Source organism: Myodes glareolus, chromosome 13 (assembly GCF_982192425.1).
Source record: "Myodes glareolus chromosome 13, mMyoGla1.1, whole genome shotgun sequence".
Taxonomy (NCBI): Eukaryota; Metazoa; Chordata; class Mammalia; order Rodentia; family Cricetidae; genus Myodes; species Myodes glareolus.
The window spans coordinates 4552943-4578470 of NC_142038.1; the positions used below are offsets into that span (position 1 = coordinate 4552943).

Here is a 25528-nt window from a genome sequence, read left to right on the forward strand (position 1 = left end):
AAAGAATGTTCAAGAGAAAACTCACGCAAATTTTAAGGCGGAAAGGGTCATTTTATTTTAGAATATTTGCAGTATGTGAGACTATGTCCCTTGCAACTCTGAATGTAGGAAGGTCTGGAGGGATGACTCAGAGGTTGTGAGCACTTGTTGCTCTTACAGAAGACCCAGCCTGGATTTCCAAGACCCACGTGGCAACTCACAGTCCTCCCTAACTCCTGTTCTGGGGAGCCTGATGCCCTCTTCTGGCCTCCTCGGGCACCAGACACACAACATTCAGGCAACACACACGCATACATAATTTTCCAATTAAATACTTAATTAAAATTAATTATTAAAATTAAGTATTTATTTAAAAATGTGGAAGGGGCTGGCACGATGCCACAAACTGGTCATTTCAGCACTTGTCCATGCTTTGTAACCAAACGGATCGAAGCGGAAGGTGTGCAGCCGACAGAATGTCCGTTCCCTCCGGAGAGCGACGCGGGATCCTCGGGAAACTAAGGGTGAACCCCTCAATTCTGGGTTTCAGAGTAGCACTGGGGTGACCTCTAGAGAGCACGTTCCGGAGCGGGTACACCCGCAGGGCACTCCAGCCGAAGAGGGGCGTGGTTACGGCCGGCACGGCTGAGTCAGCGCTCCGCAATTGCTCAGAGGCAGGAGGGCGGGGCGTCGGAGGGGCGGGGCTATCCCGAGGAGACCGGTCATTGGCTGTTGGGGAGGGGCGCGTCGGCGGGGCGGGGCAGGGCCAGCCTCAGCCCTCCGGGCATTGGCTAGTGGGGCTGCCAGGGACACGTGGTGCGGAACCGGCGCGGTAAGCGGACGCTCGCCCTGTGGGCCCTCCTTCCCCGGAGGGCGCTGCGGGCCGGGGTCGGGCTGGGCACAGGACAGGGCGGTGTGGGAGTCACCCTGTTATGGGATCAAGTGCGGGACCCGGGGCATCCACGTGAGAGCGGCGGAGGCCGGGAGGTCCTGGATCCCTAATGCACAGTCAGCCCAGGCCTGATCACCCCAGGCCCCGGCGCGGGCCCGCGTTCTGGAAGAACTTAGCCCGGGACCCAGGCCTCCCAGCCGCAAGAGCCGGTTCTGATCGGCCGATCCCCATAAATACCAGCTCCCCCGGGCCACCCCCAATTCTCCCTGCGGGGCCGATGGACTGTGCGCCCAGGCTAGCCTGCGTGGCGACTTGGGGCTGAAGGGTCGCAGGGAGCAAAGGCTAGGCCGTCCTCACGCCTACACATTGAGGACTCTGCCTGGCTCCAGACAGCGCCTTGGGTGCAAAGGCCCTGGGCAGTGTCCTGCTGGACCTTGTCCCTAGGATGGATCCACAGGAGAGAGGTCTCCTCTTGCCAACTTGCTGGTGCGAGCATGCTGCTCATTCATTCACCAGTTTCCGTTTACTCATTTGTAGAGGAGAGTAGATGTTTGATCCGCTGTACTAACCCTTGAGAATCTGCGGCCACTGAGTTCTCCATAGAGTCCGTAGTAAGGCAAAGCCCCTGTCATGGCACCCTGATTGTACTGCTTCTGGAAAGCTTACGACTTAACAGGTCGTGAAACTGTTGTCATATTTGACAGGAAGTTTGCTTGTTCAACACTGCTTTTTACCTTACTAAATGGTTTCCATTGATGACCTCGATGTTGGAGGAGATGAAGCAGGAGTCACCAGAACTTAGTGGGAAGGAGAGGGGAACCTGCCTTTACTTGCTGTGTCTGAGCAGACAGTATAAAGAAACGGTTGGCTTTCATCTGCCCTGGGAACTCTGCTCAATGTTACTGTTACCGCCCTTAGTGAATGATGTACCACAGATAGTTACATCTTTGCATAACAGCATTAGCAACAAAATTGTTAACTGTGAGCATGTGATGCTGGGCCATGGTGTTCGGTTTTTATGTAAGGACCAGAAGCCCCAGTGAAAAGTACCCAGTGTAGCAGATGGTTCTGCAGGGTAAGGCTTCATCGGGTAAACAGGTACCTTCCCTGCGCGAAGCTGGTGACAGATGGGTGGAACTTAACACTTATAAACACCTAGGTAATAATATCTGTAGAGTCTCCCAGAGGCCCTTGCAGGTGAGGTGTGTGGGGTGGTCATGGGTCTAGAAATGTTTCCTCGACTGTGCTAAGTTTTACAAAGGAGGGGAAGATCGTGAGGACACTGAGGACTTTAGCAGTTCAATGTCCCGCCCTTGCAGCAAATCCCGTTTACCATTGGAAGTGCCCTGAGATTTCACATTGCTCCGTGTGCTGCATAGCCGTGTGACCGTTGCTGTGGCACCCGCTTGTGACCGTGTAGCAGCAGTGATGCCAGGGTCACTTGGTGTCCCTGCAGGACAAATTTTCTCAGCACAACTGAGCTCTGTTTCACCTATGCTTACTCAAGTCCGAGTCTTGCTACTTAAAGAGAGAAAACACCCGTTGCAAATCTCAGTGCCTGGGTGAGATTTCTGCTTCACATTGATTCTCCATTTTAAAAGCAGTCCCACAAATTACTTTCTGGGGTCTCAGGCATGAAAAGTAAGTGTTGGAACATGTGCAGAGGGCTGGTAGAGTGTTTGCCAAGCTTCCGTGAAGCTCTGGGTTCCATGCCCAGTACCTCATATGGGTGTGGTGTTGCGTGCCTGTTATTCTAGCCCGTGGACTTGGAAGCAGGAGGCTCAGAAGTTCAAAGACAACCTAGGTTGCATAAGATCCTGTTCTTATTTTGTTTTAAAGCGGGGGAAGCTGCCCAGAAAATGCAGACATTGAGTATATTTGTGGGGAGCCTGAACTGTGTCCACACGTGCGCATGTGCCCCATATGGTGTGCAAGCGGGGGCATACAGCTCCTCAGACATTGGCCATTTCCTTGTGATGGAAACTCTGAATATCCCTTCTAGCTTTCTTTAAAAATAAAAAGGTGCACAGCTGCTCTCCACAGCCATCCTCACATGAGGTGGGAAGTTTCTCACCTTTGGCCCCTAAGGAGGTTGAGTGCAGCCCGTGGCTAAGGTTGTCAGTTGTCCTCAGCTGAATTCATCTTGCCTTGTATCTGAAGACTGGGTGTAAGTTTGCAGTTGAAGAGGCAGAATGTGAGGGTTTATTTGCTTGCGTTTTTTTTGAGACAGGGTTGCACTCTGTAGCCCTGGCTGGCCTGGAATTCACAACCAGGCTGGCCTCATACTTTCGGAGATCCACCTGCCTCTACCTCCCCTGTCCTGGAATTAAAGGCATCTGCCACCGCGCCCAGCCTGTGACATTTTTATTGAGATCTTTGAAATGATTATTTCCTCTAGCAATAGAAGGTTAATAGTTCACCTTGTGCTTTAAGAGTCTGAAACTTGGACTGTAGCTCACTTGGTGGGTGGACTGCTTACCAGACAAGCAGGGAGCTGACTTGGATCCCAGCAACACATAAATCAGACTTGGTGGGGTTTGGTTGGACATGTAATTCCAACATGCAAGAGGATCAGATGCTTGAGGCTAGTTCAGGCCACAAGAGGTCCCATCTCAATAAATAAATAAATAAAAGTATGACGTTTTAAAAAGTAAATGCCAGCTGGGCATGGCGGCACACACCTTTAGTCCTAGCACTTAGTAGGCAGGTGGATTTCTGGAGGAGGCTGGTCTGGTCTGCCATGGCGGCACACACCTTTAGTCCTGGCACTTAGGAGGCAGGTGGATTTCTGGAGGAGGCTGGTCTGGTCTGCACAGAAAGTTCCCGGACAGCTGTAGTGTGACCTTGTCTCAAAAAAATAATAATGCACAGTAAATCCCTGTGATTGGAATGCACCCACTAGAGTTTTCTTCAGATTGTCTGCCACTGGGCTCTCAAGCTTTTCTGAAGCTTTTCCTTTGGAGCCAGGAAAGGAAATGAAGATCAGTCTAAGCCCCTGACTGGTTCCCAGTCACTTCCTGGAGAGTCCTGTGATAAGTGTCGCAACCAATGCTGACAGGAGGGTGGAGGAGCACTTCTCCTCAGGCCACTGCTCTTCAGTCCCAGCTGCGAGCCGGTCTGACTCCTTGCTCTCTCTGCTCAGAGTCTCCAAGGTCTGAAGTCTGCCTGAAAGATGTCAGCCCTCAAAGCCATCTTCCAGCACATTGACGACAACCAGGACCGCTATGTCAAGGTGAGGGTCTGCCCCTTTTTCGTGAGAGCTGCTGCAATCTTGTCAAGCCAGAGAGATTTTCAAGAAACTCATATGAATTATGCCATTTTGATCAAGCATTAAAAGTTCATGTTTCTTTTCATGATGGTGAAAGTCACACTTTCGTCATCTGGCAGTTAATTATCCCTGTCTCTACAAATAATGCTCATTCTTTATTTTTCTCAAAGCTCATTTATGGTTTCTTGTGATAGTTATAGATTTAAAAAAGGAGAAGAAGACTGCTTGAATCCAGCTTGTTCTGAGTGCTTATATGATGCTATATTTAAAGTATTGCTTGGTTTTTATCTGTAAGAATTATGACTTTGGTTTACTTTTGGAAGAATCATTTTAGACGAAACATTTTGACTTCTCCCTCTAAGAATTACATCTTGGCTGCTGTCAAGGAGATAAGGGAACTAACTTGGATCATGACTTGGCTTTGCAGTATGTTTTCTCTCTGTTGCAATTTTGTTGACTTGTGGTTAAAAATGCACATTCTGACATCTTTCCTTTCTGCTTAGTTTTGGGGGGTAGGAACGCTACAGTTTTGTTGATTTTTAAATGTAGACCATGTAAGCGCGGTCTGCTCTGCGCATAAAGTGGTGTAGCTGTAGTAGAGTCCTGTTGATGAGCCTATCCCTGCTTAGAGAACAGCATTCCAGAGCCCTTTCCACTTGCCCTCTACAAACAGAAACTTGCAGAATGGGTGGCCATCCAGAGCGTGTCCGCCTGGCCGGAGAAGAGAGGGGAGATCAGAAGGATGATGGAGGTGGCCGCTGCGGATATCCAGATGCTGGGGGGCTCCGTAGAGCTGGTGGATATTGGAAAGCAGAAGGTATGAGCACACCGAATTCTCTCTGGGGGCTGGGAAGAAGCAGCCAGGTCTTCTGTGACCTTTGACTGCAGATGGTCAGCTCTAATTCAAAGTAAGCTTGTAGTGCCTCTTGCGTACATCCTCACTGAGGGCAAGGTAAAAGTTTCATGATTATTCAGCATGTTTGATTCCAGGAAGGAGAACTGTGGACCAGTGACTCAAGGGTAGGTGAGAATGACTGTCACTCTTAAGAAGAGCTGAAATTCCTTTCCCACCCAGAAATCAAAACTTTCAGTTAGAAGTTACACATTATCCAAATCACTTTATAAATAACAAAGCTTCCTCTTCCAGGTCCTCCGTATATATATGATAGCTTTCAGAGTGTGTGAACGAGTGAGTCTCCAATTCATGTGCTTTCTCTCGAGCACTTTGCTTCATTTGCCTTGCCTTGTCCAACTTTGATGTGATGGGTTTTGTTTTATCTTATTATGTTTTATTTTGTCATATTTTGTTGTTTTCTCTTAGAAGCTTGTTTCCTCTTAGAAGTTCTGTTTCTAATAAGAAACAGAAAGGGAATGGGTCCAAATGACAGGGAACTGGGAGGAGCAGAGAGAGAGGGATATATTGTATAAGAAAAAAAATCTAGTTTCAATAAAAGGGAAAATATACTTGAAAGCAAAAACATAAAATAAATAAATAACAAAGCCCCAGACCCCTCACTTCCCACCCCAGCACTTCTTATCAGGGATCTGGGGGTAGAGAGGGCACCTTAAGAACAGTTTGTTCTGCTTCTAATTTTGTTACTGGTTTTAGTTTTGGTTTTGGTTTTGGTTTTGGGTTGAGACTAACTATATTGCCCTGGCAAGCTAAAATCCACCAAGTTGACCACACTGGCCAGAACTGACAAAGATCCTTCTGCCTCTGTCCCCCACATGCAGGGATTTAAGATATGGGCCACCACATCCAGCTTCTTTATCTGACATCATGATACATTTTTCTGCTATTTTCACCTGAATTTTTAGGTTCATTCTGTCGTTGTTGGATCTTTTGTCTGATAAATTTGGTGTGTGGTTGCAATGAGCAGTTCTGGAATTAGCCATTCAATTTTCTGTGCATATTTAATCCAAGAGGTGGTGTGGTCATTGGGAGCCAAGTGCCTTTGTGGCAAAACCAGAATTCAAATCTAGGCTTCCAGACTCTCGGTCCAATACTTCTCGAGATTTTCTTTGGATGACAATTATTAATAGTTAATATACAATAACAGCAGCTTCCGAACAAATGCCCCCCCCGCAGTTTCTTCATATTGTTTCCTTTAACTTTTTTGTTTAGTCTCTTTGAATTTGTAATTGTTTATTTATTTCTTAGACAAGGTCTCACTCTGTTCCAGTCTGGCCTTCAATGTTGCGGGTGTAACCACTAGGGTTGCGGGTGTAACCACGCACTCACTCATTTCTTTGCCTTACCTGCTTGCTGCCTCGCCCACTCTTCTCATCGTATTAAACAAAAGACAAAATATAACTAGGTGGGATGAATCACTTTTAAGAGTTTCTTTACAGGGTTTCTGGACAATAAATAAATCAGCCAGGGGCAGGGATGGGGGTGAGGGGAGCCGCACACCTTTAGGATAGCCAGGACTACACAAAAGAAACCTTGTCTCGAAAAATAAATAGACAAAATTACAATAAATAAATCTATTCTGTTACCACTGACATGGTTATCTTTAAAGGCCCTCCATAAAAGAATACAATGGCTGTTACACTATTTCACATTAGGTAACACCCATTTTCACCAAGGCCTTGAGAGAGCTCCGAGATCAGGCCAGCTAAGAGCCAGCGAATGGAAAAGGCTGTGGACCCTATGTACCCAAAGTTTAAGGCTTGGCTCTCTTCCCTGGCCTACAAGCCAACCTCAGGAAATCTGATGTGCAGACCCAGCCTTCATAGCACACACTTGGGGCTGTCAGGATCAAGAGGTACTTGGATATTTTATCAGCGAAGTTTACTGAGAAAATAAGCCAGTATTCTTATAAGAATCCCCATCACCTGCTGGGTGTGCTGGTGCATGCCTCTAATCCCAGAACTCCTGGCAGGAAGGAAACCAGCTAGGCCTAATCAATGAGGTGTGTCTCAGAAAAAAGAGTTCCAGCCACCCGCTGACTTCTAGAGTTCTAGGGTGCTCACAGGCTCAAATCTGAGGGAGGAGAATTTTCCCAGCCCTCCCTTCACTGTCCTCACCTTGTCAGTTTTAGTGGCTGCTTCTGTTATCTCTTAATCATAAGTTGTTAGTCTAGCTTCGTTATCAGACAAGATAATCTTGCATTGGGCAGCTGTGTGGGTGGTATGGCTTCAGGGCAGTCTGACTCTGACTGCTCTACCCATTAGTTTGTGCATTATGGTTTTTCGGAGACATTTTCATAATGGCTCTCGGTAGTGGTTTCTAGTACATCAGCACATGCGTGATGTTCTTGCTGAAACAGCCCCTTCCTCCTACCAGCAGACAGAAGCACACGCGTGTGATCGTGTCCTCCCCCTTCCTCCTACCAGCAGACAGATGCACACGCGTGTGATCGTGTCCTCCCCTCTTCCTCCTACTAGCAGACAGGCACACGCGTGTGCACATGTCCTCCTCTGTCAACTGCTGTGTGCTTTGCTATGATCACCAGCTTTTCCTGGCCAAATACAGGAGCTAGTTAGTAGAGGAGGTGCATGGGCTGCAGGGCGTGAGGACATTGTGCTTGGGCCACAGAGTCACCACTGACCTGATGTAGAGGTAGGAAAGACGTAAGACTGATTTGTCTAGAATTCTGCATGTGGTGTCCTGGATAGCTGGCAAGGCCTTGGGGGAAAGCCCAGGGGAGCAGCAACTGCCACCATTTCACTTGGCAAACATTATGTGAATTCTCTATTTTCAAGGTTTTTTAAGTGTGCGTGTATGGTATGTGTATGGTGTGTGCTCACAAGTATATGTGTAAGCAACGTGTCTGCTGCTACCCAGAAAGGCTGGAGGAGATCACCAGATTGCCCTGCTGTTGAATCTCAGGTGGTTGTGATTCCCGGTGTGGGTGCTGGGACCTGAACTCGGGTTCTCTGGAAGAGCAGAAAGCACTCTGACCTGCTGAGCCAACTCCCCAGCCCTGAGTTCCCTGAAATCCCTGGCTGATGGTCCATTCTGTTCATCTTAGCTGTCTACATACAGGATTCCAAACACATAGCGCTCAGTTGCTATGGTAGCTGTTTTAGCCGTTATTTCAGAAATGAGTGCAGTTTATCCCAGACTGTTTGGTTATGTGTACTGACGGGTTTCCTGGCAGCCTTTATCAAACTAGTCGGTGTGGTTCAGTTTGTGCTCCCTGGGTTTCGGGAAATCATTGGATTTCGGAAGCATGGAGTCCTTGTTAACTAAGAACTGCTAAATGATAGGATGTTAAAACTCTGCAGCAGAGGTTGAAGGTTGAGAACAGCTAGATTGAACAGGCCATCTTCCACTGCTCCTCCCCCTCAGCTCCCGGATGGCTCAGAGATACCCCTTCCTCCCATTCTGCTGGGTAAGCTGGGCAGTGATCCCCAGAAGAAAACAGTGTGCATTTACGGGCACCTGGACGTGCAGCCTGCGGCCCTGGAGGATGGCTGGGATAGTGAGCCCTTCACCCTGGTGGAACGGGAAGGTAAGGGCGCCCAGTGCATGCCACCCAAGTGCTCAGCATTGGAAACAGTTCTGCAGATGCTGCATTTGGGAAATCACTAATATTCTCCTGGGGTTTTCTCTTTCTGATACATTTTTTAAAAACAATCTAGAGGGGGGAAGGGGAGGGAAATGGGAGGTAGGGAGGAAGAGGAAATTTTTTAATAATAAAAAGTAAAAAGAAAAAATACAAAAAAAAAACCCAGAATCTAGAGACTGGGTTCTTTTCTTTTCTCATGACAAGTCCTTGGTGGGAGCCTGCCAAGCTTCCTTCAATCCTAACACCTTTCCAGAACATTCTTTGTGATTTGGGGCCACAGAGTCCACAAAGGCCAGCCTCTCCTTCTCACTCCCTTGTGGCATGCTCGGCTTCCATTCTGTTGTCACTGTTCTGGTCTGTAGAGCCCCTCAGGGCCCAATTCCAGGCCTCCTGAGTGGGTGTGGAGTCTGCCATTAGACCTGTCCTGACTCCTGTGGACGGCTTCATGCCTATGAAATGGGAAAGTTATTTTTATTTAACACATCCTTATGAAACCCACCCGATATTCGGGTCCTCCTCACCACCTAACTGGGAAGTACCCATTGCTGTTAGAACTCCATGGGCACTTGGGTTTCTCCTGAGTTTCAGACCCATACATCTGTGTGGTAGGTCGTTCATGGCCACGTGACTTCGAGCTGTCTGGACTGGGAACCCCTTCTTCCTTCCTCGGACCGTCTCTCACATATCCTCTGCCACCACCTATACCAGAAACAGGACTGTCCTGTCCCTGCCTTGGGCCATCTCTAGTCCCTTCCCAGCCTCTGTCCCGCCCTTGCTGAGGACACCCCAGTGCTGATCCTGACAACCCGACCACACTTCTTTGAACCTAACACCCCCAAGTAAATTCAGATTAGGGTTCCAAATCGTGACGAGAGGATAGTATGTAGTTAGGACTTTGTGACCATGGCCATGGACTTCCAAAGCAACCAGGCTCTGCATGGTTGTGTTAGCTGTGTAGGGCACATAGTCTTAAAGGGCTAACCACCTATAGGGGTTTCCTGGAGACGGGTGATGAATCTCTGTGAACCCTGGTCCTAGCCATTGCTGTGAAAGGGAAAAGTAACACAGACACCCACATGACTGCCTCTTGGCTTGCAAGACATTGTCTCTGAATTTAACATAGGGTTGGATGGAGACCTGGGGTTTTAAAATGTAAAAGGCCCTCGCTGCTCAGAACAGCTGTGTGAGTTCGTGCCTAGGCATTATCAGAGGTTCGCTTGAGGAGAGGTCTTTTTGATTTGTTATCTCTAACTGGATCTGCTGACTGTTGCTCCAGGCAAGCTGTATGGGAGAGGCTCCACGGACGATAAGGGGCCAGTGGCCGGCTGGATCAATGCCCTGGAAGCCTATCAGAAGACTGGCCAGGTACACCCCCACGTCACATTCTGTCTACTCATCAGGTCTGCGGTCAGCAAGGGTGACTTAGATAGAAGATAGCAGCTGTTTCTACTCTAGAGATCATTAAAGAGTTCATTGTCCTAAGGATGCTCAAAGGTCAAGTTATCACCACGCAGCAGGATTCTTGCCAACACTTAGAACATCCTTGTTTCTCTCCTTTCCCTCTGTGCTGGGATCAAACCAGTTCTCATGTACACTGGGAAATTCCTGTACCACTGAGCTATATCTACATCGCCAGTAGGAACTGAATTTTAGTTTATTTTTTTGTAACTGTTTGGGGGCTTTTTGTTGTTTGTTTTGTTTTGTTGGTATTTTTGTTATTGTTCTATTCTTATTTTTAGGGTTTTTTTTGTTTTTTGTTTTTTTAAAGACAGGATTTCTCTGTGTAGCCCTGGCTATCCTAGAACTAGCTTTGTAGACCAGACTGACTTCGAACTCACAGAGATCCATCTGCTTCTGCTTCCCGAGTGCTGGGATCGAAAGTGTGCACCACCACTATCCAGCTTGTTGGTATTTATTTTATTGTTGTTGTTGGTTGATTTTGAGATAGGGTCTCACTGTGTAGCCCTGGCTGGCCTGTAACTCACAAAGCCTGTAACTCTGTCTCTCTAGGGCTGAGATTATAGATGTACACCACCACCTCCGGCTCCCAGATGTGACGTTTAGATGAATTTGTTTGATACAAGGTCATATTATATAGATCCGGCTGGCCTTGAACTTATGACAATCCTCCTTCCTCAGCCTTCAAGTGCTGGGATTATGGGCCTGTACCACAACCTTGACTAACATGAATTTTCAACCTTTGACCTTACCCATGAGTATGGTCCCTAGCCAGAATGTAACAGACTTTGTGATGGTGCACAGATTCTGTTCTCTATGTGGTTTATATGCTCCTAAAAAATAAATTTTAGATTATTTTGAGTGGGTTTTTTTTTGTCTCAAAGTTCAAAATTGATAAACTATAGAAAATAGGGTGGGGGAGGGCAGTTCTAGAAACCTAATTATTGACAGCTTCCAGTGTTGCTCCCTACCCAGGTTTTCTCATTACTTTACCCTGACTGTGGTCGTGCTGTTTGGACAGTTTTTGCATATGAATTTTATTTCACAAGCGTGATAAAATAAGAATAAGTAGTTTTGTCAAAATGTGGAAAATTAGATCAGAAAAGAGACTCCCATGCTCTTTGTCTGGGAGCATCTGCATGAGAGAAAACAGGTATCCAACACACACACTTGGCCTGTCCAACGGCTAAAAGCTGGGCACAGAAACCGGGAAGACTCAGCAACTGCAGGGCTCCTCAAGTGTTGGGAGGACCTGCAGGGGAGGGTACACAGGACAGAGCCCTAAGCCCCTTCACTTAGAGCTGTTGAATATATCAAGGTTCCAGGAAAAATTTCACTTGGCACAAAAGATGCGAGCAGGTGGGAGCTGGGGCTTCCAGGCTTTGGACCCTACGGCTCTGTCCTGTGTGTGGCCGCAAGCCAGCTGCCTGCTCGTATGCAGCCTCCTTGTTCATCTGTGGATAGGCTGGCTCCCTGCTTCATCCTATGGAGCCAGAAGAGCTCTTAGAATATTACCCAGAGAACTTGACCCAGATTCCAAAGCTGTGCTGAGATTCTAGTTAAGCACCTCAGGACCTCTTGACTTCTGTGTTCAAAGCGATGCTGGCAGTATAGATAGCCTTCCCAGTGCAGAAAAGGTCTCACTTACACTTAGCCATAGCAACAATGATTATTCCAAAAGAATTCTCTCCTGATTCCTCTTTGTGTGTGTGTGTGTGTGTGTGTGTGTGTGTGTGTGTGTGTGTGTGTGTGTGAGAGAGAGAGAGAGAGAGAGAGAGAGAGCACTTGCAAGCATTACTTGTGTGTGGGTCCATTTGCCCAGGGATATGCATACATGTAGAGGTCTGAAGTTGAGTTACAGACAGTTGTGAGCAGCCATGTTTGTTCTGGGAATGGAACCCTGGTCCTCTGTAAGAGCAATCATTGCTCTTCAGGGCAATATGCATTACCCTTCTCCCTCTCCCATGGCTTCCCCCATACTCATTGGCTCACCCTGTGATGACAGGGATCTCTGGGCAGGGCACACCTAAGCATGGTACAGGGCTTTTCCTTCTGACTATGGACTCCCACAGACCAGTGAGAGAAGATCTCATATCTGAAGCTAAATTTCAGAACAGTCTCTTGTGTGTGGCTTCTGCAAGAAAAGTAAGGAAACTGACTGTCTTGTGATGTCCCTGTCCCAGGAGATTCCTGTCAACCTGCGGTTCTGCCTGGAAGGCATGGAGGAGTCTGGCTCTGAAGGCCTAGATGAGTTAATTTTTGCCCAGAAAGACAAGTTCTTCAAAGACGTGGACTACGTCTGCATTTCCGACAACTACTGGCTGGGAAAGAATAAGCCGTGCATCACATACGGCCTCAGAGGCATCTGTTACTTCTTCATTGAGGTAAGAGCTGAGTCCCACAAACATCGCCTTGTTTCTCTCTAACCCTCAAGCCTCTTTGTTCTCCCGTACCCTGACACAGGCAAATACCAAGAAGTTAATCATACATGAAAGAAGAGCTCTGAGGTTCCATAATCCATCCTAACTCCCCAGGCATGCAGTTCTGAGGTCAGAAGTCCAATCTCATGGCAATTTCAAATTAAGACAGTATTATCTGTGATATCGTATTAGAGTAGATGAGATGACAGCAATGCCAGTCCTTCTAAGATGACTTGGACAAATAAGCACTCAAGAACCCTTCCTTTAAAAGTTAAAACATTCAGCCAGGCAGTGGTGGCACACGCCTTTAATCCCAGCAATTGAGAGGCAGGTGGATCTCTGTGAGTTCAAGGCCAGCCTGGTGTACAGAGTGAGTTCCAGGACAGCTAGGGCTGTTACACAGAGAAACCCTGTCTCAAAAAACAAAAACAAACCAAAAAATTAAAATAGTCACACTTTAGCAGGTAAATTCTAATTCCACGTCTGAGTTTTCTTGAGAGAATGGAGACTCCACCAGATGAGCAGGGAGTGTGGGCAGACTGCCACATACTGGTGGAGATCTTCTTCCACTGGCATGACAATGTGGGTCCTGCTGAAGGTCTTTATTGCCTCATAGGGCAGAATCCATGGCCATAGCTGTACTGAGACTCTATGTGCATGTCACAATTAATTCTGAACTGTGAGGGAACTTCCCATTCCCTTAAGAGATGGAAGTCTAAGTACCCAGTGGTTACCTGACTTGCCTGGTTGTAAGACTAATCAGTACTAAAGTGGGTCTGATCCAGACCCTCGGTTTCATGTTGGTGGGTTCATGCTTCATGCTTGGTATTGTCCTCTGAGGAAACATATGCAGGGTCTCTGCAAAAAAAACAAAGTTCTGTCCTTCCTTTTAAAGGGGTTATCAGTGTTAGAGAGGCTGTTCTGCACCATGCTTCTACCTGTGGTCGCCATTCCCGGTACACCCGCAGCCAGCTTTCCCAGTGCACCCGCAGCCAGCATTCCCTGTGCACCCGCAGCCAGTATTCCCTGTGCACCTGCAGCCAGCATTCCCTGGGCACCCGCAGCCAGCATTCCCAGTGCACCTGCAGCCAGCATTCCCTGTGCACCTGCAGCCAGTATTCCCTGTGCACCTGCAGCCAGCATTCCCTGTGCACCTGCAGCCAGTATTCCCTGTGCACCTGCAGCCAGCATTCACTGTGCACCTGCAGCCAGCTTCACTGTGCACCTGCAGCCAGCATTCACTGTGCACCTGCAGCCAACATTTCCTGTGCAGTCAACATTCTCAGTACACCTACAGCCAGCATTCCCTGTATACATGTGGTGTGCACATCCAGGAGTCTGTCCGGTGTCTTGTTTTCTAATTGGAAAATGTCTTGCTTTGCTTCTTAAGGGAGCAGATTTGGACTTGAAAACTGTCAGTCTTACAACTGTTCTTTGTCAGTGCAATGTCACGTAATTAGAATAAGCTCCCACTAAGCCATCAAATAAAGTGACCTTTTGTTTCTGTCCAGGTGGAATGCAGTGACAAAGACCTCCATTCTGGGGTGTATGGTGGCTCAGTGCACGAGGCCATGACGGATCTCATTTCACTGATGGGTGAGCTTAGGGCTGGAGCTCTCTGAGTCAGCACTGGGTCACTTAAGGGAAGTGAGCAGGGCACTTTTTCTAAGCTATCTATGCATGTGCCTAGGATGTTTCAGCATCCTTCATGAACCTACCCAGCCATGTTTCTAATTAAGTTCCCTTCCTCTGGGAATTGTTTTATTTAAAGGGACCTGTGTTTCATCTCTGCCTCTGCCCCTTCCTGTCCTGCCTGCACCTATCCCATACCTCATCACCAGCTACAGAGCTGTTCTCCATCCAGTAGATTGGCTTGGTCCTGCTCAATCTGTCCCTTAGAATCTCTGGATGCTGTCATTCTTGTGGGCATGGTTTTTCTATCTCTCAGAAGGCAGCTGGACATAATTAGGTTCACCTATTTGGGCAGCTTCTGGAGAACAAGAACCACAGCTTCCTCCAGCATCCTACTAGCATAAAGCTAAGTGGAGCTATTGCCTCTGTGTGGTTTTGTAACCTCCTCTCATCCTGCATCCCAGAACAAGGGCTACTGCAGGTGAAGTGGCATTGCATCTGTAGTTAGAGACTGCCCTGTTTCACTAGGAGGGTCCCTTGCCAGCTGTAGAGGACCTCGTGGTGGAATATGCATTATCCAGAAATGCTGGCTAGTGTGGGTTTTTAGGTTTGTGTCCTGGTGTGCAATGGGAGGCTCATGTACCCTCTACCTGCTCCTCAGTCTCTATGAAAACCAGGGGTGAGGAGTGGTTCTACTCACTTTCGGGGGGCTACTTACCTGACTTACCAGCATGATGCACCCAGTGCTTCTGGCCTCCTGCTGCCGCCACATGGCCATTTGCTCTGGTGCCTGAGCTTTTGGAATCAGGACAGCTCAGAACACTGCTTATGCGCTGCCCGGCTAAACATCCCACCTTCTGCCACTCCCCCCAGGCTGCCTGGTAGACAAGAAGGGGAAAATCCTCATCCCCGGCATCAACGAAGCCGTGGCGCCTGTAACGGACGAGGAGTGCAAGCTCTATGACCACATTGACTTCGATATGAACGAGTTTGCCAAGGACGTAGGGGCTGTGACCCTCCTGCACAGCTGCAAGGTACCACTCCCTATGCCATCCCGAGGACCCATCTTCACCACTGCAAGGCTTCCCCACACACACACACGCACGCACGCACACACACACAAGCCACCATGACAGTCGCATCCACCAGGCCTCAAGGACATCCAGTGTCAGAGGTTCTTCTTCAGAGGGAGCGTGTGCTGAGAGTCATCGTCACCAAAAGCAGGGTGTGGTCAAGCTGAGAGCTGTTAGGGTTTCCCGATGTCAGGATCAGCCTTTGACCAGGTTAATCTCCAGGTGATCGACCATGACCCATGTCCATGGGAGACATGCGCAGAGGCATGTCTGCCACAAATCTGTTTGCTTTGTATGGGTTTGTGGACTACCTTGTTCCCACAAGGCCCAGAGATTAAGTCAAGCATGGAGGTAGAAACTATTGCCATTACTTAATTGGTAGGAGGAAAATTTTTAATCTTAATATAGTTCTTGTCTTAGGGGTATGGATATCAGTTCATCATCTCGGTGTAGCCAAGATTAACAGAATCCTGCACCAGCCTCCTCTAGGTCCCAGGGACAGGGCAGGAGAGGAACAGACCAGGCTGGCTCCTGAGTTTCACCTTCCTCAGAGTCAAAGGAATGAAAATGGCTGTGCCATCAGTCAGGCTGGGCACAAGGCTGAAGGGCATGGCTAAAAAGTGGTGGCAGGCCTGACTAGAGTCCTAGGGAGTTGCTACTCAGTTTGACAAGAGCAGAGAGAGGACCAGAGACATCTTAGTCTGTTGGGGACTGAGGCTCACAGCATGTCATGCCAATGTCATTTGGCCATCACCTCTTGAGGCCATTACAGCTGCACAGCCCTACTCTGGAGTCTGAGGTGGTGATTCTAGTACTCCTGGGTGGGGGTCCCCGTGTCCTCATCCACACCTCCAGTGTAGACGTCCCATCTCCTTGGTGAGCAGCTGTGCCCTCTTGTGCTTCTGCAGAAAGACATCCTGATGCACAGATGGCGGTACCCGTCCCTGTCCCTCCACGGAATCGAAGGGGCCTTCTCGGGTTCAGGGGCCAAGACTGTGATCCCCAGAAAGGTGGTCGGCAAGTTCTCCATCAGGCTCGTGCCAGACATGGTGCCTGAGGCCGTCAGCGAGCAGGTACGGGGATGCAGGACGCGAGCGGGGTAAAAGTTGTGGGGTCCGCATGGCAACCGAGGGCTGCTGTGATGCTAGAACGGTAAGATCTTCCTGCTGTCATGACATCGAGATGCTCTGCAAATTCTTCTCTGTGAGTCAAATGCCAAATACAAAATTACCTGTGTCTCCTCTGCTTATGGTTTAGGTTTCAAGCTACTTGTCCAAAAAGTTTGCTGAACTGCAGAGCCCCAACAAGTTCAAGGTGTACATGGGCCATGGTGGGAAGCCCTGGGTGTCTGACTTCAACCATCCCCATTACCAGGCTGGGAGAAGAGCCCTGAAAACAGGTCAGTTGCCCTCTACAGGCGGATGCTGGGGCCTTGAGCGTGTCTGAGGACTCTGGTGTAGCGTGTTGTACACATGGCATGTCAGTCATGCCGTGAGCAACCCTGAAGTGTGGGGTGAGATGGGGGCCTCAGTCTCTAAGAATAGACCCTAAATGTTGTCAAGTGATGGCTCTCTGGCACCCAGGGCCCAGCGTTCACCATTTTTCTTTATTTTGCTTTCCCCAGTGTTTGGCGTTGAACCTGACATGACCAGGGAAGGAGGCAGTATTCCTGTAACCCTGACCTTTCAGGAGGCCACAGGCAAAAATGTCATGCTGTTACCTGTGGGGTCAGCAGACGATGGGGCCCACTCCCAGAATGAGAAGCTCAACAGGTGAGGCAGGGACCTGAGGCCTGAGGTGGGGTTGCACCCCCAGCGGGTGGTGGGTCTGCAATTGCTGCTTCTGTTCCCCGGGGTCTGATGGAAGACCTGACGAGAGGCAGGCACCAGGCCTCCGCAGTGTTTGCAGACAGGGTCCACCTGGCCTTCTCGGCTCGCCGTGCTCTTCTGTGGCGCCCAGAAAACTGCCTCTCACAGACAGATATTCCGTGCTTCCTCCAGCCTGCGGCATGCAGAGTCTTTGAGCAGCAGGGAGGAGGGACCTGGGCAGGCAGGCAGCAGGCGGTGTGGGAAGACAGGAAGCAGAGAGCTGGTGTGAGTCACAGCACAGAAAACTGCTTAGTGGGCTATGGGTCAAAGAGCTGATCTTCAGAAACAACAGCCTTTCACTCCCAGGGCCTCGGTGAGACAGTCCGAGACCACGGCAGGCCTGTAATTAGCAGGCTCCCCCCACGTTGGGAGCCTACCATCCCGCTCCCAAATAATTCATGGAGACTTATTCTTACTTATGAGTTCTCAGCCTTAACTTGGCTTATTTCTAGCCAACTTTTCTTAAATTATCCCATCTACCTTTTCCTCTGGGCTTTTACCTTTCTCTATTCTATCTTCCTTTCTTTCCTGCTTACTCCGTGACTGATTGTGACTGATTGTGTGGCCCCAGCATCCTCTGCTGCTTCTCTTTCTCGCTCTTCCCTCTTCTTTTACTTATTTATTCTCCCTGCTTGCCAGACCTGCCTTTTTCTCTCTCCTGCCTTGCTGTTGGTCATTCAGCTCTTTATGGGACCAATCGGGTGTTTTAGACAAGCAAAGTAGCATACCTTTACAAAGTTAAACAAATGTGACGTAAAAGAACGCAACACATCTTTGCATCATTAAACAAATATTCCACAACATAAAAGAATGTAACTAGCTGCTATTCCACAGCAAGGGATTAATAACAAGCTAGTTGTCATAGTGAGGAATGGCCGAAGAGGGTGTCACACTGAACTTGTACTTAAGGACCAACCGCCAGGCTGAATTTTAAAGTCAAACCAGGCTTCAAGCTGGAGTAGGGTCGTTCCCTAGAGACAAAGCCACAGGTGTAACCGCCACCCTCGGGCAGCAGCTGATAACTGCCTGCTTTCTTTTGTTTTGTTTCTCTATTAGGCACAACTACATAGAAGGGACCAAGATGCTGGCAGCTTATCTGTATGAGGTGTCTCAGCTGAAGAACTGAGAAGTCTCGCTTTCTGCAGAGAGCCCTACCTGTCTAGAAACAATCTGCCCTTTGCCCTCTCTTCCTTCCAGCTTTCTTTGGAAAGCGGAAGTTTCTTTTCCCTGTCTCTCAGGTCACAGGCAGACTTGTAGGAATGAAGACCATGCCTCCAGTTGTCCCCAGAGTAGAGTCAGCTGTGTCAGACAGTTGAAAAAGTTCAGTCCTGAGGCTTTTTGGAGACAACTGACTGGCCCAGTTTGGAGGAAGGAGTTCTCAGAGGTGGTCAGGGTGACTTCCCCTCCAGAAAGTAGCCAGAGTCTAAAAGCCCCAAGTCTGTGAGAGGTACTGCCCGTCATGGACTTGAATGAAGAGGATGGATTGTTCTCTGCTTTCTGTCTCTGGTGAGACTCAGAACATTCAGGAGCTTGTGCTCGGACAGTGCCATGGTGATCCTCATTGTGCTCTGTAGCCTTCTTAAGACCCTAGCTGACCACCGCTGCTGTCCCCTGCTGTTGAAGTCCCTCTGAATCTGTCTAAATGGCCCTAGTGGAAGCATCAGTCCAGAGCCAGCTACCCTGCTAATAAAGGTGACAAGGAGCTGCTGGAGGAGTTACCGTGGTCTCACTTTCTCAGGAAATATGCACGGCAGGTGTTCATGCAGGTCCTTGATCTGTGGAACGCACTTGCGTGTGTTGTTAGGTCGTGTCTGGGCACCTGTCACCTCGTGATAACACAAGACTTATGTCCACCCTTCTGGCTCCACGTCGAATTCCTTAAAGTGGCAGTACCAAGGTTGGGTCAACAAAGGTGCAAGATGAGTCAGGACCACCTTGTAGTGGAAGACAATGGAAGGGATGCAGCAACCACCCTGGGAGCACACAGCCGCCAAGGAGTAGCTAGAGCTAGGATGGTACAATAGTAGAGCATCAGGAAACTGAGGCAGATGAATTGCCATGAGTTCAACACTAGCCTGTGCTATAGTGTAAAACCCTGTCTCCAAATCGCAAGCAAACAGAAAAATGACTTCAGAGTTATGGCCTACAGAATAAACGACTACCCACCCATCTCTACTAATTGAAGCTAAGTGGTGAGCAAGGCCAGGATTCTTGCAAAGAAAAGGGGAGCCCTGCCGAATCACCACAATGGCTGCAGTGAGCTCACCATAGGTGTACTAAAAAGCTTCAACCTGGGTGTTTGCATAGTCTGAAAGTATCTCCCTAAGCTCCTTGGTTCCCAGAGAAAACCCAGTGACTACAGTGGAGAAGCCCAGCAGACCAGGTGAGCATCCTGCAGTGATGCTGGTCAGGGACCCAGATCCTTTCTGCCTAAGAGCACAGCAGCTCTCGGGACTTCTGACTCTGTGAGGAAATACCAGACATTCTGAAACTACAGAACAATCCGATAAAATCTGGAGCCTTTCATACCCCCATGGAATAGAATAGAATAGAAATCATGACATCATCTCTAAGGTCTAGGCCCCTGCATTCCCCTTACCCACCTACCCTGGAGTCACAGCCAAGATATCTCCAGGAGCCTGATATCTGCTCCCTGCTTAGCTCCTTAACCACCCCCCTTAACTGTCCCCAATATGTGTGCCCCTAAGAAAGCAATCTGATATCAATCATTTTACACCCCTGTGCTTCTCAAACTGCTGAACTGTCATTCAGGGTCTGTGCACTTGAACCCTTGAGTCTAGAGAGCAGATAAAAGCTTTATTCAGGGCTGGTGAAATGGTTAGCTCTCAGCAAGTTTTTCCTGAGGAAATGGTCCTGTAGGAATGTGAATATTTACAGCTGGTCTCCATTGTCCCCACAGCAGGAAGCTGGCCCCTGGGGAATGAACAACTTAGTGTAATTTAGAAAAGGGGAGAACTTAATCTTGGCCAAGAAACAATGGAAATTGCTCTGAAGTTAAGAGCATTGGCTGTTCTTCCAGAGATCTTAAATTCAATTCCCACCAATCACAACCACCTGTAATGAGATCTGGTGCCCTCTTCTGGCCTGCAGACATACATGCATACAGAACTCTATACAAGATGGATGGATGGATGGATAGATAGATAGATAGATAGATAGATAGATAGATAGATAGATAGATAGAGAGAGAGAGATTCTTCTGGCCTGCAGACATCCATGCAGGCAGAACACTGTAAGCATAATAAATAAACAAATAACTAAATAAATATTTAACAAGAAAGAAAGAAAAAGAGAGAACTTTTACCACCACATTGCTGAGAGCGAAGAGAAACTCCTGTCCTGAAGGAGCAGGAGGCACTACATGACCTAGAGAAGGTCAAGCTGTTCCTGTCCTTGTCGCTTTCTGGGTCAGAACCAGTGGTGCCATAAATGCTTAGGGCTCTGATGGCTGTGCACTGATTAGTGATGGTACAGGACAGTCTGCCACAGCCTCATCCAGAGGTTTGCAGCCTCGTGTACAGGTGGTGCGCATGGGACCAGGATCCTGCTGTCCTGCTCTTCTCTCCCACTGCCTGCCTCACCTCTGCACCACTGCTTCCTGGAACAGCCTGTGGGGAGGGATGGAGGGGGAGGGCAGGCGGTGCTTTCCTCAGGCACAAGCCAGGATTAGTTTGCTTTTAGCTCTCCAGAGAGTAGTCGCTAGGCCACCCCTACCTGAATGAGAGGCAGGAAGCAGATCTGTGAATATGGGGCAGGAGAAATGGTTCAGCAGTTACAAACGCTTGCTGCTCATCCAGAGGACCAGAGTTCAGGTCCCAGCAGCCACATCACACAGCTTACAATTGCCTGTAACCCCAGTCCCAGGAATCTGACGCCCTTTTCTGGCCTCTGCAGACACACACACACACACACACACACACACACACACACACACACACAAAATAGAGTAGCCAGGAATGGTGGCACAACTTTAATTTCAGCATTCAGGAGGTAGAGGCAGGTGGATTTGTGAGTTTGAAAGCAGAATTACGTAGTGAGAGCCTGTCTAAATAAACAAAGTGTCCTAGATAGTCCTTTTATCAACTTGACACAAGCTAGAACACTTGAGAAGAAGAAATCTCAACTGAAGAAATGCCCCCCCTTTATTAGCCTGTGGGGCATTTTCTTAATGATTGATGTGAGAGAGCCCAGCCCATTGTAGGTGGTGTCACCTCCAAGGAGATGGCTGTCTTAGTTAGGTGTCTGTTGTTATTAAGGGATCCCATGAACAAGGCTATTCTTATAAAGAACAACATTTAATTGAGGTGGCTTGCTTATAAATTTAGAGGTTTAGTCCATTATTATCATGATGTGGAGCATGGCAGTGAGCAGGCAGATATGGTGCTGGCAAAGTTGTTGAGATTCCAACATCTTGCAGGAAACAGAAAGTCAATTGAGACACTGGGAGGTATCCTGAGCATAGAAAACCACAAAGTCCATCCCCACAATGACACACTTCCTCCAACAAGGCCATACCCACTCCAAAAAAGCCACACCCCCTAATAGTGCCACTCCCTATGAGATTAAGGAGGCCAATTACATTCAAACTACCACTACCATTCCCTGGCCCCCATAAGTGTAACAATATCATAAGGCAAAATGCATTTAGTCCAAAGTTCAAGGTGTCTTCTCAGATTCAAGCACTCTCTTAACTGTAATCACATGTAAAAATGAAAGTCAAAAAGCAGATCACATACTTCCAACATATAATGACACAGGACATACATTACCATTCCAAAACTCAGGGACGGGAGCAAAGCAAGGAAATACTGGACCAGAAACCAGCTGGGCAAACTCCAAACTGCATCTCCATGACTAATGTCAAAATGCTCCTCACATCTCCAACTCTGTTCAGCTCTGTTGACTACAACACACTTCTTTCTCTTGGGCTGATTCTACTCCCTGTTAGTACCTCTCCTTGGCAGGTATCCCATGACTCTGGCATCTCTAACATCCTGGAATTTCCAAGGCAATCCAGGCTTCAACTTTGCAGCTTCATGCCAAGGTCTCTTTCGGGCCTCCATTCGGGAGCACCCCTGACGCATGCCTGGTCTCAGCAGCTTTCCTTAATCTTGGGGACAAATTCCATGGCCCATTTCTTCTGTCCTTAACCCTAAACCCAGAATCATGTGAAGGTGAAGACAGACGCTAGGGCAATGGACTGCAAGCCAAGGAGGAACAAGGACAGCCTTCATCCATCAGAAATTTGAGTGGAAGCCAGGGGTTAGGCATATGCCTAGAATCCAAGACATTATTTTAAGAGAAAAACAGAAGGAAGATGAAAAAGGGGGAAGAGATGAAGGAAGAAAAAAAGTGACAAAAAAGGAGAGAAAAAGGAAAAAGAATTAGAGGAAGAAGGTGAGGCAAAGAAGAAGCAGAAACAGAGATATGAATAGGCACAGGAGGAAGGAGGGGAAGGAAGGAGAGGAGGTTGATAGGAAACCTCCTTCAGCCAGTAACCTTTAAGGGGCTGGACCAGGTCAGGGCTGGCCTGTCCAGAGCGCTCTCTCTCTCTCTCTCTCTCTCTCTCTCTCTCTCTCTCGTTCTCGTTCCCACGCTACACACCTGAGGTTGGACTTCTTGTTCCTGTTTCATGAGTTTGCCCCTTATAATAAAGAAATATAGTTGAAATCTTTTGGAGTTAGCTTGTGGTTCTTTGACTTGCGCCCTCACCCCCTTTCCAGTAATATCTGGTGCCCACAACATAGGTCGTGGGGACCAGTACACCCCATTTTGGAGGCCCCCACGGAAGTCACGTGGTGCATTTGGCACTGACGCTTCCTGCCCGCAGCTCCAGTCAGCAGCTTGTGATCCATAGCTGCAGTGTCCTCCACAGGGCGCTGCCTCTCCAGCCAGGCATCCCCCACCTTTAAAATGATTAACTGAGAAACCAATATGGGTTAAACAGTGGCCTTTAACAAAAAAGAAATGGCGGACTTTAGAACAGCTGGTACAGGGGCAACTAGATGCTCAACATATTAGAGAATCTACCAGCCCTTGGAATTCTCCTGTATTTGTTGTTAAAAAGAAATCTGGTAAGTGGAGAATGGTGACAGATCTTAGAGCTGTCATCAAGGTTATTCAACCTACGGGCCCTCTACAGCCTAGAATCCCTGCCTTCTCTATTGCCTAAAGATGGCCTCTTATAGTTATGGATTTAAAGGATTAATTATTCACTATACCTTTACAAGAAAAAGACAGAGAAAAATTTGTCTTCACAGTGCCTACTTATAACAATTCTCAGCCTACTAGGAGATATGGACGAACCGTCCTCACACAGGGAGTGCTCAATTGCCCCACCCTGTGCCAATACTTTGTCAGCCAGCCATTGTAGTGGAAGGCTACTTGTTCGTTCCCAGCTGCTCAGATCCGAAATAATCGCTCAGAAAGTATATTATTTAAATCACTGCTTGGCTAATCACTTAAGCACATTGCAATCTAGCACTTACATCTAGAATTAACCCGTTTCCATTATTTTATATTTTACCATGAGTCTGGTGGCCTATCGGCAAGGTTCCAGCTGGCAGCTTGTGTCTTTCCCCTCTGGTGGCTGCATGGCATCTCCCTGACTCCGCCTCCTTTCTCCCAGCATTCAGTTTAGTTTTCCCTCAACTAGCTCTGTTCTGCCCTATCATGGGCCCAAAACATCTTCTTTCTTAACCAATGGTATTCACAGCATACAAGGGTAGGTGATGGGGTGATGGGGAACCTCCTTCAGACAAAAACCTTTAAGAGGTTGGGCAAGGTTAGGCTGTGACCTTTTGGATACCTAGAGAAAACCACCGCCCACCCAGGGCTTGCTCGCTTTCTCTCTGGTTCCCGCATTACACACCTGAGGTTGGACTCCTTGTTCCTGTTCCATGAGTTTGCCCCTTATAATAAAGAAATATAATTGGGCTCTTTTGGAGTTAGCTTGGGATTCTTTGACTCATGTCCTCACCTGCCTTTCCAGTAACAGGAGGTGAGGGAGGAAGGAGAGAAGAAGGAAACAGACACACAAGACCAAGAAGAGGAACATAAAGGGAAGGCAGCAGTAGCAGCTGTGTGAGAAACCAGCTGGCCTGTTCACATGCGCCTGATAGGGAGCGTGAGAGCTGGGGAAAGAAAGAGACAAGACAGAGTTGGGAGGGCGTCCAGAGAATACTGTATCCGCCCAAATGTGTTTCTCGTAGCCCTTATATACCTCAAGCAAAAGGGGAGGGCAAAAGACTTCCTTACCATGATACAAGGTACCAACGAGTATAATTCTTCATCAATTCTCAAAGCATCCAGTTACCAAGCCTTAGATCAAACATCCAGCTATCTGGCCTTGGGTGTCAAGAAGAAGTTTGAACTCTCCGACTGAGTCAAATCTGTGGGCTCCCACACTGCTGAGGAGAGGTGCCTGGAGTAGATTCTTCCCCGGAGCCCCAGAAACCACCAGCCATGCCCACACCTTGGTCTCCAGGTTGGGGAAAGCACACACCTCTGTTGTTTAAAAGACCTGGTGAGGTCCTTTGTCACCACAGCCATTGAGGTAGCAGTGAACACCCTGTGGCACGCTAGCTGCAGAACCCTCAGCTGTAGTCTGTCTCCTGCAGTGGAGGCGGTGTGGCCTTCAGCTTGTCTCTGCATGCAGTCCTCGGGAGCTCTGACCTTGTCACTAGCCCTCCAGTGACGTGTCCAGGATCAACTGAATGATGATAGCACATATATCTGTGGGGTCGTGATTTCACTTTTCTTGTGTATGTAGAGTTAGGGATGGAATTGCAGGGTCATGTACTCTATCATTTGAGACGCTGCTGGGTTGTTTTCTTAACAGCTGCACGTTGCTATATCCCACCAGTCATGTAATGGTTCATTCTCCAAGCCTCCCATGGCTGAGGACATTTGATATATGAAGTGATATTCCCTGTTGTCTGATTCACACTCTTCTGGTGGCTGGATGTGCTGACCGCCTTTCCATCCAGTTTGGCCAAGGGATATATGTTCTTAGCATGGACCCTCCATCTTACCTCCCTCTCAAATCGTTCTGAGGACACATACAGGTTCATATAGCTTGGCATAGTAGAGGGTTAAACAGTGTCCCTGGTGTCCTCCCAGAGATCTTAGGAGAACCACAGGGGTCACTCAGCAGGCTAGACAGTTAAATCCTGTCCCCAGAACCCTCTCAGTAGCATCTGGGAAGAACCATGGGGGGCGGGGGTCCTTGAATTCCAAAGAGTCCCCTTTCTGCCCCTTTTATCAGCAACTTCCCAAGTTCAAAAGCAGTCCAGAGAGTGAAGCTACGTGTGGGGAGGGCAAGGGGGGAGGCTCCCCAATTTCTGCCTGCTCAAAGTGAGGACTGACTCAGAGGCTGTCCCCCCATCCCACCCCCACTCC

The 25528-nt window shown here is 48.3% G+C and overlaps 1 protein-coding gene across 2 annotated transcripts; it reads left to right on the forward strand.

Moving 5' to 3' along the window:
- Positions 1-746: 746 nt before the first annotated feature.
- Positions 747-18821, forward strand: Cndp2 (carnosine dipeptidase 2). 2 transcript variants are annotated; one of them, XM_048419281.3, is made up of 12 exons: positions 747-811; positions 4014-4103; positions 4813-4956; positions 8437-8599; positions 9933-10021; positions 12298-12498; positions 14046-14130; positions 15040-15200; positions 16148-16312; positions 16497-16638; positions 16864-17011; positions 18164-18821. In XM_048419281.3, the coding sequence occupies exons 2-12, from the start codon at positions 4044-4046 to the stop codon at positions 18231-18233; spliced, it is 1428 nt and encodes a 475-aa protein (XP_048275238.3). In that variant the 5' UTR covers positions 747-811; positions 4014-4043; the 3' UTR covers positions 18234-18821. The 2 variants fall into 2 exon arrangements, with proteins under 2 accessions (XP_048275238.3, XP_087752018.1); XM_087895892.1 differs by lacking the exon at positions 747-811 and adding an exon at positions 1928-1946.
- Positions 18822-25528: the final 6707 nt, after the last annotated feature.